The sequence below is a fragment of the Pseudophryne corroboree genome, chromosome 9, assembly GCF_028390025.1.
Source record: "Pseudophryne corroboree isolate aPseCor3 chromosome 9, aPseCor3.hap2, whole genome shotgun sequence".
Lineage (NCBI taxonomy): Eukaryota > Metazoa > Chordata > Amphibia > Anura > Myobatrachidae > Pseudophryne > Pseudophryne corroboree.
In genome coordinates, this window is record NC_086452.1 from 187,724,644 (window position 1) to 187,742,462 (window position 17,819).

General features: G+C 47.8%; 1 protein-coding gene across 3 annotated transcripts in view; it reads right to left on the reverse strand.

The window, feature by feature from the left end:
- NOS1AP (nitric oxide synthase 1 adaptor protein) overlaps window positions 1-15,935 on the reverse strand; it is a 334,948-nt gene extending 319,013 nt beyond the window's left edge. For 2 of the 3 annotated variants that reach the window (XM_063940037.1, XM_063940039.1), the window contains exon 1: window positions 15,338-15,765. In XM_063940037.1, coding sequence (XP_063796107.1) covers window positions 15,338-15,442 — 105 coding nt within the window. In that variant the 5' untranslated portion in view covers window positions 15,443-15,765. Of the gene's footprint in view, window positions 1-15,337; window positions 15,766-15,815 lie in introns of those variants that run through there. The other variant, XM_063940038.1, reaches the window with a different exon arrangement.
- Between the last annotated feature and the right edge of the window lie 1,884 nt (window positions 15,936-17,819).

Consider the following 17,819-nt stretch of genomic DNA (forward strand, 5'->3'; position numbering starts at 1 on the left):
TTTACCAGCTCACACCCCAGCGCCTATTTCAATACTGAGAAAGAATATCAGATGTCTGCGCTGTTATAATAGCACCAAATTACTGTGCCCCCCCCCCCCTTTTTGCTCCCTGTTACTTGACCAGGAGAGTGGAGGTCCGGGCCGGCATCTCTGCAGTCTGTGAAGAGAGAAAATGGCGCTGGTAAGCTGTGAGGGCTAAGCCACACCCCCACCTCGGCGCGCTGTAGTCCCGCTCAATTTTGAATCTTTATACTGGCTGGGGCTTATATTTAGAGCCTAGGCAACTTATAATATATCTCTTTCAGCCAGTCTTTACCTCAGTAACATGCTGCCCAGGGCGCCCCCCCCCCCTGCGCCCTGTAAGTGCAGTTGGAAGTATGTGTGGGAGTATGGCGCGCAGCACGACCGCTGCGCTGTACCTCGTTACTGAAGTCTTATTCAGAAGAAGTAGGTCTGATTTCTCTCCCCTCACTCCCACGAAGCAGGGAGCCTGTAGCCAGCAGGTCTCCCTGAAAATAAAAAACCTAACAAAGTCTTTTCAGAGAAACTCTGGAGAGCTGTCCTAGTGTGTGTCCAGTCTCTCTGGGCACAGAATCTAACTGAGGTCTGGAGGAGGGGCATAGAGGGAGGAGCCAGTTCACACCCGTTAAAAAAGTCTTATAGTGTGCCCATGTCTCCTGCGGATCCCGTCTATACCCCATGGTCCTTTTGGAGTACCCAGCATCCTCTAGGACGTAAGAGAAAGGTGACTTACCCGCTGTAGCCCTGGAGATCCACGCATCTAATGCTTCCGCAAAGAGAGCCTGACCTGTGTGGGGTAGGGTCTCCACACCTATCTTGGATTTCGCGTCGGCAGACCACTGGTGCAGCCAAAGTACCCTACAAGCTGAGACAGACATGGAAGATATCCCTGCAGCCATGGAACCCAGGTCTTTCATGGATTCCACCATAAATCCTGCAGAATCCTGAATGTTACGTAAAAACAAGTCAACATCACTTTTATCCCTAGTATCCAAATGCTCAAGTAACGTGCCTGACCACTTTACTATAGCTTTGGAAATCCATGCACAGGCAATAGTGGGACGTAGAACCGCCCCTGAAGCCGTGTATATGGATTTGAGCGTAGTATTTGCAATCAGCCGGCTCCTTTAAGGCGGTAGATCCTGGAACAGGTAAAACCACCTTTTTCGAGAGTCTGGATACAGACGTGTCCACTATGGGTGGGTTTTCCCATTTTTTCCTATCCTCCTCAGGGAAGGGGAAAGCAACCAGAACCCTTCTAGGGATCTGGAATTTTTTCTCCGGGTTTTCCCATGCCTTCTCAAAAATAGCATTTAATTCTTTGGACGCAGGGAAGGTTAGCAAGGCTTTCTTATGGTCAGTGAAGTAAGCCTCCTCAACCTGCTCAGGTGTTGTATCAGCAATATTCAACACATCCCTAAAAGCCTCGATCATCAACTGCACCCCTTTAGCTAGAGATGCGGCACCCCTGAGCACATCCCCATCACCGTCTGCTGTGTCAGAATCGGTATCCGTGTCATCTTGCATAATCTGGGCAAGAGCACGTTTGTGGGAACCTACAGAGGGGGGCCCTGAGGTAACAGAGCCGGACCAAACTGCCATAGAGTTCTGTAAAGCCTGAGTTGCAGATTCATTCTGTGCAACCCTAGCAGAAATCATAGATTTGATAGAGGATAACCATTCAGGCTCCCATGCTGGTATCGGCGCGAAAACAGTACAATCCTGATTACATGGAATGGGATCATCCTGAGAGGACATATCCTCTGCAGCATATGACACAGAGTTCCTGGACATAGCTAAATGGAGACCCCAGCCACGCCACGCCACTCCACACACACACAGGGAAGGGGCAGACAGAGTTTCCCTCCTAAGAATGGCAAGAGAGACACAGAGATTGGAGCCAACCCACACACAGTGCTTCCAAGGTATAGGGAGACCCCTAACCAGCGCTGACTGTGCACCTTAATAGGTTACACAGTCTGTACACAGACACTCCCCCCCTTCTACAACACCCTGGTACCGTAAGAGATAGCTGGAGTTGATATGGAGGTACTGCTCTTCACTGACGGCGTTTCTGCAGGCAGGAAAATGGCGCTGAACACTACTGGGTCCGCTCTGAGGAGAAGCTCCACCCCCTTGATGGCACGGTCTTCCCGCTCTTCTGGAGATTGTACCGGCCTGAGGAATTGTGCTGGTAGCGATCCTGGGACCCTGACAGGCTGAGAGGTCGGTGTAGGTGCTGGCTCAGGGCGCCCCTCACAGCGCCGCACTATGTACCGCTGAGCCCGGGTGCACAGTTAGTACTGCGCTCCATACCCTGTTGCCGCCATCTTCATACCGGCTCCCCGCTTGGTAGGGGGGCCGGTGACTGACTCGCCACTGTTCTTCTGGCTCTGTAAGGGGGTGGTCGCATGCTGCCGGAGTGAGCGATCCCCTGTGTTGGGAAACGTTCGATCCCATCAGGAGCTCAGTGACCCGTCAGCTGAGATAGTGGCTCAGACCCCGCAGGGTGGACACTACTTCCCCCCCCCCCCCTTAGTCCCACGAAGCAGGGAGGCTGTTGTCGGCAGCCTCCCTGTAAAATAATAAACTCTAAAATAAACTTTTACTAAAGAAGCTCTATAGAGCTCCCCTAGCTGTGACCGGCTCCTCCAGGCACATTTTCTAAACTGAGTCTGGTAGGAGGGGCATAAAGGGAGGAGCCAGAGCACACACTCAAACTCTTAAAGTGCCAATGGCTCTTAGTGGACCAGTCTATACCCATGGTACTAATGTGGACCCCAGCATCCTCTAGGACGTAAGAGAAATAAATAAATCAATAAATGCATAATGCTGATAGGGCAAGCTATATAACTATAGAAGGATCTGGGACTCTGGGTCAACAGTGTCTAGGTTGACACACATTAGGTCGACACCTATTGGTCGACAGTGAGTAGGTTGACACAGGAAATAAGTTGACGCAACCATTATTATTATCCTTTATTTATATGGCGCCACAAGGGTTCCGCAGCGCCCAATTACAGAGTACATAAATAATCAAACATAAATAATCAAACAGGAAAACAGCAAATTACAGTTGATGACAGTATAGGACAAGTACAGGGTAAATAAACATAGTTACATCAGCAGATGACACAGGAAGAAGTATCAGCTGGCAGAAGACTGCTGGATGTGGTACAGTTGAAGATTATTAAAGTAAGACAAAGGATAAGCACATGAGGGAAGAGGGCCCTGCTCGTGAGAGCTTACAATCTAAAGGGGAGGGGTAGACAGATGGGATTAGGTCGACATGGATAAGTAGTGTTCACTCTAGGATTTTTTTAGGGCAGGGTGCTGATCACGGGTAGGGCACATTTTTCATTCGGGAGGGCACATTTTTCATTCGGGAGGGCACATTTTTCAGTTAGAAGGGCAAAATTAGGTACATACTATAATGCTTGGTCCTCCCATTCCCACATGGTAAAGAATGGGCAGTGGGGCGCAGCTAAAATTTCGGGGCGTTTTTCGTGGGGAAGGGGCACGGCCACATAATAGTGGCAATTCACATTACACCACACAGTAGTGCAGCTAATACACACTGCACCAGGTAGAACCTCCTATACACACTGCACCAGGTAGAACCTCCTATACACACTGCACCAGGCAGAGCACGTTATACATATTGCGCCAGATAGAGCACATTCTACACAATGCACCAGGTAGAGAGCACCGAGAAACACTGCACCAGGTAGAGAGCACCGAGAAACACTGCACCAGGTAGAGAGCACCGAGAAACATTGCACCAGGTAGAGAGCACTGAGAAACACTGCACCAGGTAGAGAGCACCGAGAAACACTGCACCAGGTAGAGAGCACCGAGAAACATTGCACCAGGTAGAGAGCACTGAGAAACACTGCACCAGGTAGAGAGCACCGAGAAACACTGCACCAGGTAGAGAGCACTCAGAAACATTGCACCAGGTAGAGAGCACTGAGAAACATTGCACCAGGTAGAGAGCACAAGACACACTGCACCAGGTAGAGAGCACTGAGAAACACTGCACCAGATAGAGAGCACTGAGAAACACTGCACCAGGTAGAGAGCACTGAGAAACATTGCACCAGGTAGAGAGCACTGAGAAACATTGCACCAGGTAAAGAGCACAAGACACACTGCCCCAGGTAGGGCACATTTTTGATCTCCGCTTTTTTTGTGCCAATCTTACATACTGGGGGCTGATGCTGCGGGTCCCCCCTCACACACCGCGGAGCTGGTTGAAAATGGCCACCACACTGATCCATGTACACAGATGAGGGAGGGCTGGGTTTGTCTCGGCGGGAGAGGCAAACCCTGCCCTCCTGTCTCATCAGATCATGAGCAGACCTATAGTCTGCTCACAGAGGAGGGGAGCTGCGACGGCTGACAGCTAAGGATGGGCAGGACGAGGCGGGCGGGACGCGGAGGTCTCTGTCTCTCATGCAGGGAGACACAGTGATCGCACTGAGCCAAAAAAAAAGTGGGTCCCAGGGACCCCTCAGTTTTAAAAATGTGGGTCCTACTTCAGTTTCTGGGTCCCATAGCAACGTATGCTTTTGAGCTCCCCTTATGCCTCCCCACATAGCATTAGACCACCCCACATGGTAGATAGCAGTTATGGCAGTATTGGGGGGAAAATAGAGGGTTAAGTGCAGGTAGTGCTGTAGGCAGTGTTAGGGGTAGGGAGGCATCAGTACCCAGGATTCGGTGCTTCCTGCTCCCCGTCAACTTTTAAGATCAGCTTCTCTGTGTCCTTGTTGAAGCCCTACCGCTATAACACGAGGTGTGTGCGTATGCTGGGCACTGTCTGAGTATGGGGTGTGTGCGTATGCTGGGCACTGCTTTGGTTTGGGGATTGTTTGTGTGTATGCTGAGCACTGTGTGGGTGTGGCAGTTGTGTCTATGCTGAGCACTGTGTGTGGATATGGGAGTTTATGTATGCTGGTCACTGTGTATAGGGGGATGTATCCTGGGCACTGTGGGTATGGAGTACCCATATGCTAGGCGCTTTGGGGGGGGGGAGAATGAGCAATGTGTGGGAATGGGTTGTGCGTATGATGGCCACTGTGCAGGTGTGTGGGTATAGAGGGTGCTATGAGCATTGTAAGTGTGTATAATGAGTACTGTGTGGGTATAGAGCATTATGAGAGCTGTGGGGGGTGTATAATGGGCCCTGTGTGGTATAGGGGTGTGCATATGATGGGCGCTGTGTGGTATGGGTGTGCGTATGATGGTCACTATGGGGGTGTGCATATTGGACATTGTGTGGGTTTAGAGGGTTTTATGAGTTCTGGCGGGTGTATTATAATGAGCACTGTGTGGGCATGGGGTGTGTGTATGATGGGCACTGTGGGGGTGTGAATACTGAGCACTGTGTGGGTATGGGGGTATAATGGGTGCAGTAGTGGTGGTAGCAGGGGACAGGATGGGTGCAGCAGTGGTGGTAGCAGGGGGCAGGATGGGTGCAATAATGCTAGGGGGTAGGATAGGTGCAGTAGTGGTAGCAGGGGGTAAGATAGGTGCAGCAGTGGTAGGGGGTAAGATAGGTGCAGCAGTGGTAGGAGGCAGGATGGGTGCAGCAGTGGTGGTAGCAGGGGGCAGGATGGGTGCAGTAGTGGTAGGGGGTAGGATAGGTGCAGTAGTGGTAGCAGGGGGTAAGATAGGTGCAGCAGTGGTAGCAGGGGGTAAGATAGGTGCAGCAGTGGTAGGAGGCAGGATGTGTGCAGTAGTGGTAGGGGGTAGGATAGGTGCAGTAGTGGTAGCAGGGGGTAAGATAGGTGCAGCAGTGGTAGCAGGGGGTAAGATAGGTGCAGCAGTGGTAGGAGGCAGGATGGGTGCAGTAGTGGTAGGGGGTAGGATAGGTGCAGTAGTGGTAGGGGGTAGGATAGGTGCAGTAGTGGTAGCAGGGGGCAGGATGGGTGCAGTAGTGGTAGCAGGGGGTAAGATAGGTGCAGTAGTGGTAGGGGGTAGGATAGGTGCAGTAGTGGTAGCAGGGGGCAGGATGGGTGCAGTAGTGGTAGCAGGGGGTAAGATAGGTGCAGCAGTGGTAGGAGGCAGGATGGGTGCAGTAGTGGTGGTAGCAGGGGGCAGGATGGGTGCACTAGTAGTTGGGACGCTGGGGGAATAAGATGCTGCGTAACAGGAAGCGCCCTCACAGGTATAATGTGCAGGTATTGGCCATGTTATTAAATAAATATAGGAAAGGCCCGCCCGCACGTTTGTGAAACTAAAGATTTATCACCATTCCCCCAGGTCGCAGCGTTCTGACCTCTTGGTACTTTGCGGTCGTGGTGCCCGACCGCACTGCCATGTTCCGCTCGGCCCCAGCTCATGTTCTCTGCAGCAGACCCACCGGGCTGCCCGTGGTGAAGGCGCTCCTCTCCTTCTCCTCGGCTCCCTCCTGCATCTTCCATTCTCCTGTCATCGTGATGTCCGCGCCCGGTTGCCACCAGCACATTCAATGGGTTGGAGATCAGCGCAGGGAGGAGGGACCGACGTCTCAGGTGGAGCTTGGATTGGGAGACGCTGCCGGCAGCAATTGGATGTTGAGAAGCTGCCGGCGGCTATTGGCTGGTGAGGCAGGGCTTGAGGATTTCTATTGGCTGTGAGGCGGCGGTCAGCAAAAAACAGCGCGTCCTGCCGGACCCGCTCACTTTTAAAATCCGAGTCCCTCTTTGCGATCACTGCAGTGTGCTTAATGTGTCCGGCGGGCAGCAAAGTGCGGGGCGGGAGGGCGCACACAAACGGGCAGGGCGGCATTCAGGTGTCTAAAAAAGGGGCAGGGCGCAGCGCCCTGTGAAAGACACCTAGAGTGAACACTAGATAAGGGAGACATGGAAAAAGGTCAACATGAGGTATTTTGTTTTGTTTTTTGTGTTAACATAGTAACTAAGGTTGAAAAAAGATCATTGTCCATTGAGTTCAACCTATTTGTGGTCTCCTATGAAGTCTTATTATAGGACTAGTTATTTTTATGTTAGGACTAGTTATATTAACTACAATGCATGCCTACGCACCATAACCCTGAATAGCTTTATCCAATAGGAATTTATCTAACCCATTCTTAAAGATGTTGACTGAGTCCGCCATTACCACTCTCTCAGACAGGGAATTCCAAACACGTATTGTCCTTACTGTGAAAAAACCTTTTTGCTTTAATGTGCGGAAATTCCTCTCCTCTAACCTAAGCGAGTGACCACGTGTCCTCTGTGCTGATCTTATAGTAAACAGGTCCCTCCCAAGCTCTGTGTATTGACCCCTTATATATTTGTAGATGTTGATCATGTCCCCTTAGTCTCCTCTTTTCCAATGTAAACATGCCTAGCCTTGAAAGCCTTCCCTCGTATTCCAGCATCTCCAAGCCCTTGATTAGTCTGGTCGCCCGCCTCTTAACCTTTTCTAGCTCCAGGATATCCTTTTTGTAATATGGTGCCCAAAATTGCACACAGTATTCAAGATGTGGCCTCACTAGTGATTTATATAATGGGAGTATAATACTCTCGTCCCTTGCATCAATTCCCCGTTTTATGCATGCTAGTATCTTATTAGCCTTCTTTGCTGCACTCCTACTTTGGGTACTGCTGCTTAATTTGTTATCTATGTGAACCCCTAAGTCTTTTTCCAGTACAGAATGTTGTTTTCTCCGTAGTGTGACCGGGAACCCCAATTAGTGCACTATGTCCCCTTGCATGCACTTCGGGCAAGGTTACCATTCCCAATTGTAGTCCACGTGGATCATAAAGTATGAAAAAGTTAAAAAAAAAAGTGAAAAACTCATGTCGACCTTTTCCATGTTGATATAACGGCCGTGTCAATCTACTTCTGGTGTCGACCTAGTCAGTCGACCGATAGGCGTCAACCTTAGTGCTGTCGACCCAGAACCTGGATACCCTCTAGAATTCATAATACTATTAAAACACCACATAGAGACTCTGTAGGGCCTTGCAATTTGTTATCATTCAATTATTATAAATTATTCACTGCAGTGTTCTCCCAGGAACAATCTAACTGTATTTTGCTAAAGGGGTTTGCCGGCCAAAATCAGAGTCACGTTGCACTTATGTTACTGTGCCTGAAACATCCCCCGTATTTAAGAGGCAGGGCACAGTTGGACACAAGGAACACTGTAGAGAGGGTAAATGCAGAGAGCATCCAGCAAGTGGGCAATATTTCTTGCAAAAGAATCTTTAAAATTTGTATCTGTGTCCAGCCAAATTACACTGCAGATTGTTTGTGAGTGTGTGACAACCCCTACCCCCTGCAGTGTAATACCCCCTGGAGCCTGCTGCTGGGATAACTACATCTCCCAGCAGCCCTTGTACCTGCCAGCACTCCCCAGGACTCCCAACACGCCGCTCCCCAGTGGAAAGATGGAGGGTAGAACACCAGAAGCCCAGGAGACCACCAGATAGATGTTTTTGGGGGGTTTTCGTCAGACCGCAGGGTTTTTCAGTGCTGAAAACCCAGCAACCACATTATATTATATTATATATATATATATATATATATATATATATATATATATATATATATATATATATATATATATATATATATGATACTGCAAGTATTGGGATTTTCCTCACTTACAATTGGATTCCCCCCTAAAAGCTACATGGCTGGCCACATTTTCTTTGAAGAATACTGCACGTGTCATACGATATACCCTTGTCAGTCAGGGTAGTTTAGAAAGGATTGGTAGCAAACCATATGCCTCCAACAGTACATGTGGACTGTACTTTGATAAGACGGTATAAAAAAGGCCTGATAAGCACTTAAACAGTAGTCAAACAAATCAGGAAAAGGTTACAGAGCAGTGTGGGAACACGGAAACCCCACCTTGATCACGAGCTTTATAATTGTTCTAAAGATATTTTATGCAGATGAAAAAATCCATCATTCACTTAGGAACCAGACCATGAAAGATTTAAAAGTATCTCCTGCTGCCACTATAAGATGAGAGAATAAGACATGTTCCCAGCCAACAACAAACTAATAAAAAATAACACAGCCTCAGGACCTGCTGCATACTAAACAGACTACAGCCAGCACTAGCCAAAGCAGGATATTTCTTACAAGCAAGACAGTTTTCTTTTGGCCAAGTTAAACACCCAATGAGAAGAACAATGATTTCACTGCACAATTAAACAGAGAACCCGGAATTCCAAGGGGGAGATTCAAATGTTTGAAAAGTCAGGTGGGAGTCTGGTATTTCCTATCTAATAGACAGGAAAAAACAGACACCCAACCGACTTTTCAAACATTTGAATTCCACCCCAAGAGTTCTCTTAACTTTGTGGCATTTCTAGGCGACACATGTACCCATAAACTGCAGCAGAACCATAGATTGGTACTTGAAAAATATTGTAAGGGGCAGGCTTAACAGAAACACAATCCTGGTGTATTGCTGGTGTTGTATAGGATTGTATAGGATCTGGCCAAAAAAATACAACAGCCTTTATTTATACTGTATTTAGACTTAATTTATACCCTGCTTGTCACTTCAGAAGCCATCAAATCTGTAATTACTATTGGAGAGAATAGTGAATGCTGAACCTCCAGTGCCATATCTATGACACATTACAATGGAATGTAGTCACCATCCCGACCCCGGGATACCGGCCGCCAGAATGCCGGCAGGGGGCCTTGGACTATTCCCACTTGTGGGGTGCTTTGCTACGCTTGCCCCCCTGCCGGCATTCTGGCGGCCGGGATCCCGGCGTCGGTATGCTGACTGCCGGGATCCCAGCTGCCGGTCACGCAAACCTAACCCAGTACAACGGCAGATCAGTAGTAGAAATGCGATCAGTAGTACCAGCTGAACCTATTTCATCTTCTAGTTCTAGAACAAAAAGGTTTTGCCATTACACTGTGCCAAACATTTTTTTATTTTTTTTTTCAAACTAGCACAATGCATGTTACCCATTATTTACAATGTACATTATGCCCACGTGTTCATACGTGCAGTTGGGAGTAGTAAGTCTGTATGCAGCGCAATTCATTTTTAGGACACTATCTGATCATTATTATTTTTTTAATTGAACGCAACATCGAATGATCACTGGTGCCAGACTGGATAGTTTAAGACCTTATCCAGCACAGCATTTCAAAGCTTGGGCTAGATAAGGTGCAACAGCAAAAGACCGCATGGGGTTCTGGATTCCACTGCACTGTCAAATACTGTAAGAACAGGAACCCCAGGCTACAGAGGGTACAGGCTCTATCTTGGCAAAAAACAAACATTTTATACATAATTATGCTAGGTGGTACAGTACAGTATGTAATTTGGAGCCAGAATACTTAGCTGGCATATGAAAATGAGTTACAGACTCAACCAGGTCAATACCAAGTAACCTGAAAAGTATACGCTGATAAGAGCATAACTGTGCTTCTTTCTCGCTCTTGGTGCAAACTATAAAACATACTGCTTATTGAAAATTGTTGGTATTAGTATATTAGAGTGTACCCACAGATTGTGTGTGTGTGTGTGTGTGTGTGTGTGTGTGTGTGTGTGTGTGTGTGTGTGTGTGTGTGTGTGTGTGTGTGTGTGTGTGTGTGTGTTTTTATGGTCATTCTCCTTCTGTGGCGTGTTAGAAAGGTGTAAGTGGGCATGTCCTGCAGCTGTTGGGTCCAAGGTCTGAGAGCGTGTCATGATAACACATTAATTGGAATTTCAGACTACTGCAATACCACAAAAAGGATCCCCAGGCTTTATCTAACTGGAATTCTGATTAAAGAGCCACAACAGCACACATGTACAGCACTATGTACAAGTAAGGTGAAATAACAATGACAGTAACAGCAAGCCAAGTTTCACCATTGTCCCGAGTACTGTACAATACGTTAAGCAGGATGTGAGGGACTTCAATGACTCATGATGTTAACAACTACTAGATCACCACCTATAAATAGCAACTATCCTCAATCAATTATGAAAACAAACAAATGTACAACCCATAAAGGAATATTTGCACTCAAATTAAAATAGAGAGATAGATAGATATATATCAATATCTATCTATCAATATTTTAAATGGAATGACTTTGTCCATGTAGCAGCTTGGCCAACATGAGAATGCAGCTCCCTGCTCCATATGGTTTATGTACCATTTGAAATACAAGTGTAGTATATACAGTTATTTTAGAAAGACCGTCAAATAGGTTGACACCATATAGTCAACAGGGTCAAAAGTTAGACAGTACAAAGGTCAGCAGTTACAAAAGATAGACATAAAAAGTTTTTGTGGTGTCATTTTGTATGTTTCATCACCTGTGACCCCAATTAGTGGTAACGTAGATGCGCACCACGCTTCAGTATACTGACTAGCAACAGTGTTCCCTCTAAGAAGCATTGGAGGCAGGGCGCAGAGATTTATTTCTTTATTAGCAGTTTCTTATATAGCGCAGTAAATTCCGTTGCGCTTTACAATTTGAAAGAACAATGATATAACAAAACTGGGTAATAACAAACCGTCATAGAGGTAGGAAGGCACTGCTCGCAAGCTTACAATCTATATGGAAATAGGCATGGATACACAAGCATAGTTGCTATTGCAGAGTCGTCCACCAGATTCCAAAGGTTCCTTTTGGGCTGTATGATATGGTCACACAGCAATGATGAACCGAGGTCGAGAAGAAGGGAAAGTGAATAAAGAGAAGACATGTGAGGATGTGTGTGGACTGTGCAGAGTGGATACAATTTGATAGGAAGGTGTATGAATATATTGTGGGCCGTTCTGGAATTTGATATGCTTGCCTGAAGAGGTGAGTGTCAGGGAACGCTTGAAGGTTTGGAGACTAGAGGAGAGTCTTATTGTGCGTGATAGGGCATTCAACAGAGTGGGCGCAGCCCGAAGAAAGTCCTGCAATTGTGAGTGGGAGCGAGTAACGAGTGTGGATGAGAGACGCAGATCTTATGAAGAGCGGAGAGGTCGGGTTGGGAGATATTTTGAGATGAGCGAAGAGATGTATGTTGGTGTAGTTTGGTTAATGGCCCTGTGTATGAGTAAAAGTATTTTATATTGAATACGGTAGAATACAGGTAACCAATGGAGGGATCTACAGACGATGAACGTCTAGCGAGGAAGATTAGCCTCGCTGCTGCATTCAGAATGGATTGTAGTGGTGAGAGTCTCATTTTGTGAAGACCAGTTAGGAGACTATTGCAATAATCTATGCGGGAGATAATGAGAGCATGGATTAGAGTTTTAGCTGTGTCTTGTGTAAGATATGGTTGTATTTTGGATATGATTTTTAGATGCACGTAACATGATCTTGAGACAGATTGAATGTGGGGAACAAAGGACAGTTCAGAGTCAAGGATAACACCTAGGCAGCGAGCTTGTGGTTGATTGTCGAGTTTTCAACAGTGATAGAGAGATATCAGGTTGGTACCTAATATTGGCCGGTGGAAATATAATTAACTGTTTTTGAAATATTAAGTTTGAAGTGATGCTGGGAAAGTATGCGTGTGCCCGAAAAGGGGGCACAGCTGACCAGGGAAGGGGGTGTAGCCCCACAGGCGCCACTATTGGGGCAGTGTGGCCCCATCAACATCACTAATGGGGGTGTGCCCCAGCTGTCAGCATCACTGACGGGGGCGTGCCCAGCACCTATGATGTGTCCATGTTTTCTGATTTCTAGAGTGTCCATCGTGCCAGAAATATCTCCTTTCTGAGAGAAGGTGGAGTAGTGTATAGTAAGAGATGGACACAAAGCAACCTTACGCTCCACCTTTGTGGCACAAGTGCCAAGGGTTGCCTATGCCCGAAGAAAAACCATGCTCTAATAACCAATCATATAACCTGTTATTAATTTAGGGAGCAAGGATCCCTGTTATAGTCTGTTCTTCCCATTTGTCTGCCTGGCATAAATAAAATAAAAAGCAAAAATGAAGTACATAATTTTCCTGTGCATAGCGGTCTGTTAAGTAAGGGTATGTAAGTAAAGGCATATGTAAGTATTAATGGATGGGTGACATAAAATGAAAAAGTTACTAACACAATAGGGAAGCATTTTGGGAAACACCTGTTTTAACCGAGCGAGCGTGAGGATTACACACTAGATGAGTGACTGGTGGAATGAGGAAGAGAGTTCTGTAAACCAGGTACTGCATATAATAAAACAGTGTGTGAGTTATCAGACTTCAGAATAAACAGGGTTTATTTACTGAGCTGACAATATTTCAGAGGGGGAGAAGGATTTTGAAATGAAATAAATTATGCGAAGCTGTGACGGACTGGAGAACATAGAATTTTATAGTATAAGGAATTCATAGTGACAGTAGAAACTGAAATAGAGCAAGGAGGATAAGCTCGGCATTCAGTATTGATTTCAGTGGCATTGTGTGCTCATGTCAAACAGCCAAGAAAACATGAAAAACGCAAGTCGACCTTTTCATGTGTCGATAATTTGTGTCGACCTTTTGAACCTGTCGCCCTTTTGACCATGCTCACCTTGTGCATGTTGACCATTTGATGTTGACCTATTATACCATACGGACTGTGATAGGTAGTCCATTGACTGCCACAGTGCTACTGAAGAGAACTGCCATGATGCTATGAGGGCAATGTATTATATCCGCACATCTCATGCGGGTATAACGCTTCCTGCTTCGCGGAAGTAGCAGCGCAAGATGTATGAGCATCTGGGATGATGAAGTAGGGGAGTGAAAACTCCCCCCTTCGGCGATGGCTGCCTGTACCCCACAGCGCATCAGCCTAGTGCGGATACGCGGTCTCTTTCCCCGGCCAGCTCCGGTGCGCATGCACCAGATCTCACTACTCTTGTGAGATCTCACATGCAGCCCGGAGCCGGCAGCCAGTGACAGCACTTTTCCTTTCTGTGGTGTATGGGCAACGACACCTGCAACTGTCAAAATAGATAGCTGCAGGTGTCAGAATAGTCAGTGCTACGGGCCGTTCATACATTGCCCTGCATATCGGCTTGCTACCTTTTAGACAGCAGCCCGATAATGACTGGGGCGTATAGACACTGGGCACACACCGCCGCATTAATACATGTGGGTGAAGCGGTATCAGCACACATAACGTGCGCTGATACTACTTCCCCCCCCCCCCCCATAACATCCACCCCTATTTTACTAAACACTAAAAAATCCCTTGCTGCAAGTGGAATAAGTTCTCTCTTAAACCCAAGAAAACTATAGACCAGGGGTATTCAACATGCAATGAGACCCTCCAGCTGTTATAGAACTACATATCCCAGCATGCCCTAGAGCAAAACCCACGTGCAGGGCATACTGGATAAGTCACCGATCCCACGTGTTATCACGGCTCCGGCAGCCTGATGCACCGAAGCAATATCCTCGAGAAGTGCCAGCATTGGGGGGGGGGGGGGGGTGCCCTCCGCATCAGGGCTAATAGGATATCCCCCTTAAATACCGCAGCAAGACTGATCTTTCTCTGCACATCTGTGGCAACACTTGGAAAATCCCTACACTGGCTCCCAATTGTCCGCCAGAATTAAAATAAAATGAGTCACCCTTACCTACAAAGCCCTCAATACCACTATTACACACATCTCAATGCTCATCTCAAAAAACAATATAGGGCACCCCTCTCCCCAAAAAAATGCACACAGACGGGGCACCCCTCACCCCCAAAAGCGCACAAGACGGGGCACCGCTCACACCCAAAAGGGCACACCAAGACGGGGCACCGCTCACACCCAAAAGGGCACACCAAGACGGAGCAACCCTCACCCCAAGAGCACACACCAAGACGGGGCAACCCTCACCCCAAAAGCGCACACCAAGACGGGGCAACTCTCACCCCCAAAAGCGCACACCAAGGTGGGGCAACTCTCACCCCCAAAAGCACACACCAAGATTGGGCAACTCTCGCACCCAAAAGCGCACACCAAGACGGGGGGGGAAACTCTCGCACCCAAAAGCACACACCAGGAGAAAGCACCTCTAACCCCAAGACATGCACATCAGGATGGGGCAACTCTCGCCTGCGGAAGCACACACCAGGACGGGATACATCTCGCACCCAGAAGCGGACACCAGGACGGGGTACCTTGCACCCTCCAAATTAAAAAGTAAACAAGCAAAGCTGGGGCACATACTTGCCATGCCTATTTCCAACACACGAAAGCATTGCCCATCTCTGGCCCCAACACAGGGTGCCTAGCTCTTTCCCCAGTAGCAATACACAGTAGGGGGGTAGGTCTGCCTGTGCCCTACATGTATCTAGCCATGAGGTACGGATCGCCTCATGCGATAGAAGTGGGGGCTATTGCCCAGCACATAGCGCCGCTGCCAGCAGCTCTCACTCACCTTGGCCTCGAAGCAGATCCCGTGCTGGAAAGCCTCCTCATTGTGCAACGGGATCCGCAGGTCCTGCCCGTCATCCACCAGGTTGTACCTGCTCTTAGCCGGCATTTTGTGCAGCCCGATATACCCTGACAGGATCCCATCCAGGGCACGCAGGGATTGTTACAGCCGCGGCGGCGCTGCTGATCCCAGGGCTGGGGAGGGGGCGGCTCCGGGGAAGAGGAAACACACAAGCCTGCTGCCGGGAGGACGCGTTCCCACCACTGCCGCTGGGCTGGGGAGAGAGCGTGGGAACTCCCCACAGTGGGCTGGAGCGGGGGAGTGGGAGATCACTGAGACCGGGGATGGATACAGCGGCTATTCCCTAAGCCAGGCGTGCCTGAGCCCCATCTCCCGCCCTAGCTCCTTCTATAGTAGGAGTGGCGAGTCGGCCCATCTGCTGCTATGTGTGACATTACATTACTGATCAGTATTTACCCACTTGCAATGGATTAGTGTTGGCAACTTCCTCATATGCAGCATGTTAGGAATATGAGAGAGACCGTGTCACAGTCATGTCCTATGCTGGGAGCACCATCAGTATCATCCTATTCATTTCTTTCCAGCTACTAAATCTGCCAATGACACCTGGGGGTAAAATTTACTAAGGTGGGAGGTTTTTTAGAACTGGTGATGTTGCCTATAGCAACCAATCAGATTCTATCTATTATCTTCTAGAAGCAGCTTGATAAATGTTAAGTAGAATCTGATTGGTTGCTATGGGCAACATCACTAGATCTAAAAAAAACTCCCACCTTAGTAAATTTACCCCCTGCTCTGCATACTGTACATATCAAATACGCAGCGACTGAGATTTATTACCCGTTATTTAAACAGCGCACACAAATTCCGCAGCGCTTTATTATATTATTTACATGTCCCAGAGGTATAGTACCTCTGGGACATGTAAATAATATAATTTATTCAGATAACTAGTTAAAAGTCCGTCAAAATGGTGTACACCAGGGCTGGATTATAGGGGGGTTTGGTTCGTGTGACCAGCGGTTGGGAGACCGCCGTTCACCATACCGAAGGCTGGATCCCAACTTTTAGGGGGCGAGGGCAACGAAGCTGCTTGTGGGCTGCTGCCGCTAATGGGAGTGTCCTGAGAATGCCAGTCAAACTTCCTACGAGATATTGCATGCGATATAGCGCAGGCACAAAAAAAAAAAATTCTCCATATGATTACGATATATCATGAGTGCAGCACTTGCGATTTATGGGATCTGATCCAACACTCAGGGGACCGCACATCGGATCGGATGGAAAACACATACGATGACACTTTTCATCCGATATATCGGCCCGAAAGCTTGAAATCGTGCGAAATCATTGTAGTGTATGGGGCCCTATAGGTTTTACAGGAGATTAGGCGCACACGTGACATACCTCCCAACATGACACTCTCCTGGAGGGACAGAATGCTCTGCTCCTGGACTTCTCTCTTAATTTACGATAGCCATTACCTGTGCTGAAACACCTTTCTTATTCGCTAACCTGTTCAAAACAGGTGCTGGCAATCATATATTAAGAGAAAAGTCCAGAAGCAGAGCATTGTGTCCCTCCTGGAGAGGGTCATGTTGGAAGGTTTGTACTTGTAGTGACACGTAGGAACCACGGACTGGTGATATGCAAGGATACTGAAATGGTACCAGAAACCACCAGGTCACCTCTCTCCTAATGATCAGAGAGACCAGTCTGGCCAGAGACCCACTCCAGAAACAAGGCAACCCCTGGATCTCAGAACAGCATAGTACTGTCAGCAAGGAACCGGTATTCAAATCAGAAATCAGAGTCTTATGTAACCATGAAAGAGCTTGAGAAAGCTATATCCCTGGTACTGCTCTGTCGCAAGACCTGGTCCCAGAAACCAGATGAGGAGCATTCCAGGTAAAACAGTACTGGACACCGAGGTGCATATACTGTAAACAAATTATGTACTCCAGCCGTGGAACCTGTTGTTAGGGTCTCCTGCTCTGTGCTGCCATGTCGTCATGGCAACCGGGAGACAAGTGCTAGCGGAGTAACCTGAGCGTAGCTGATACTCCGGTTCGGGTCTTTTGCTGTGCAGTGGTTACAGGCTCTGTGCACGGCAGGGGATCCGGTGCTGGTTTTTGTGCTCACAGTCTGTGAGGTCTGAGTGGGGCGTGGACAGCACCTGCTATATAAACCCTCTTCTCAGGTTAGGCAGATGCTGCTGAATCTTTGTTGGTTAGTCAGTTCCTGAAAGCTAGCTAGTACTGTGTAAACTTTGTATTTGTTTGTTGCTTACTGCAAATAGGCCTTGGGATTTGGTATTACACTCTGCCAATCCAGACCTAGCAGTAATAGGCCCTACACACTGGCCGATTTTTTGAAAGATATGAACGATCTCGTTCATAAATGAACGAGAACTCGTTCATATCTTTCAGTGTGGAGGCTCCAGCGATGAACGATGCGCGGTCCC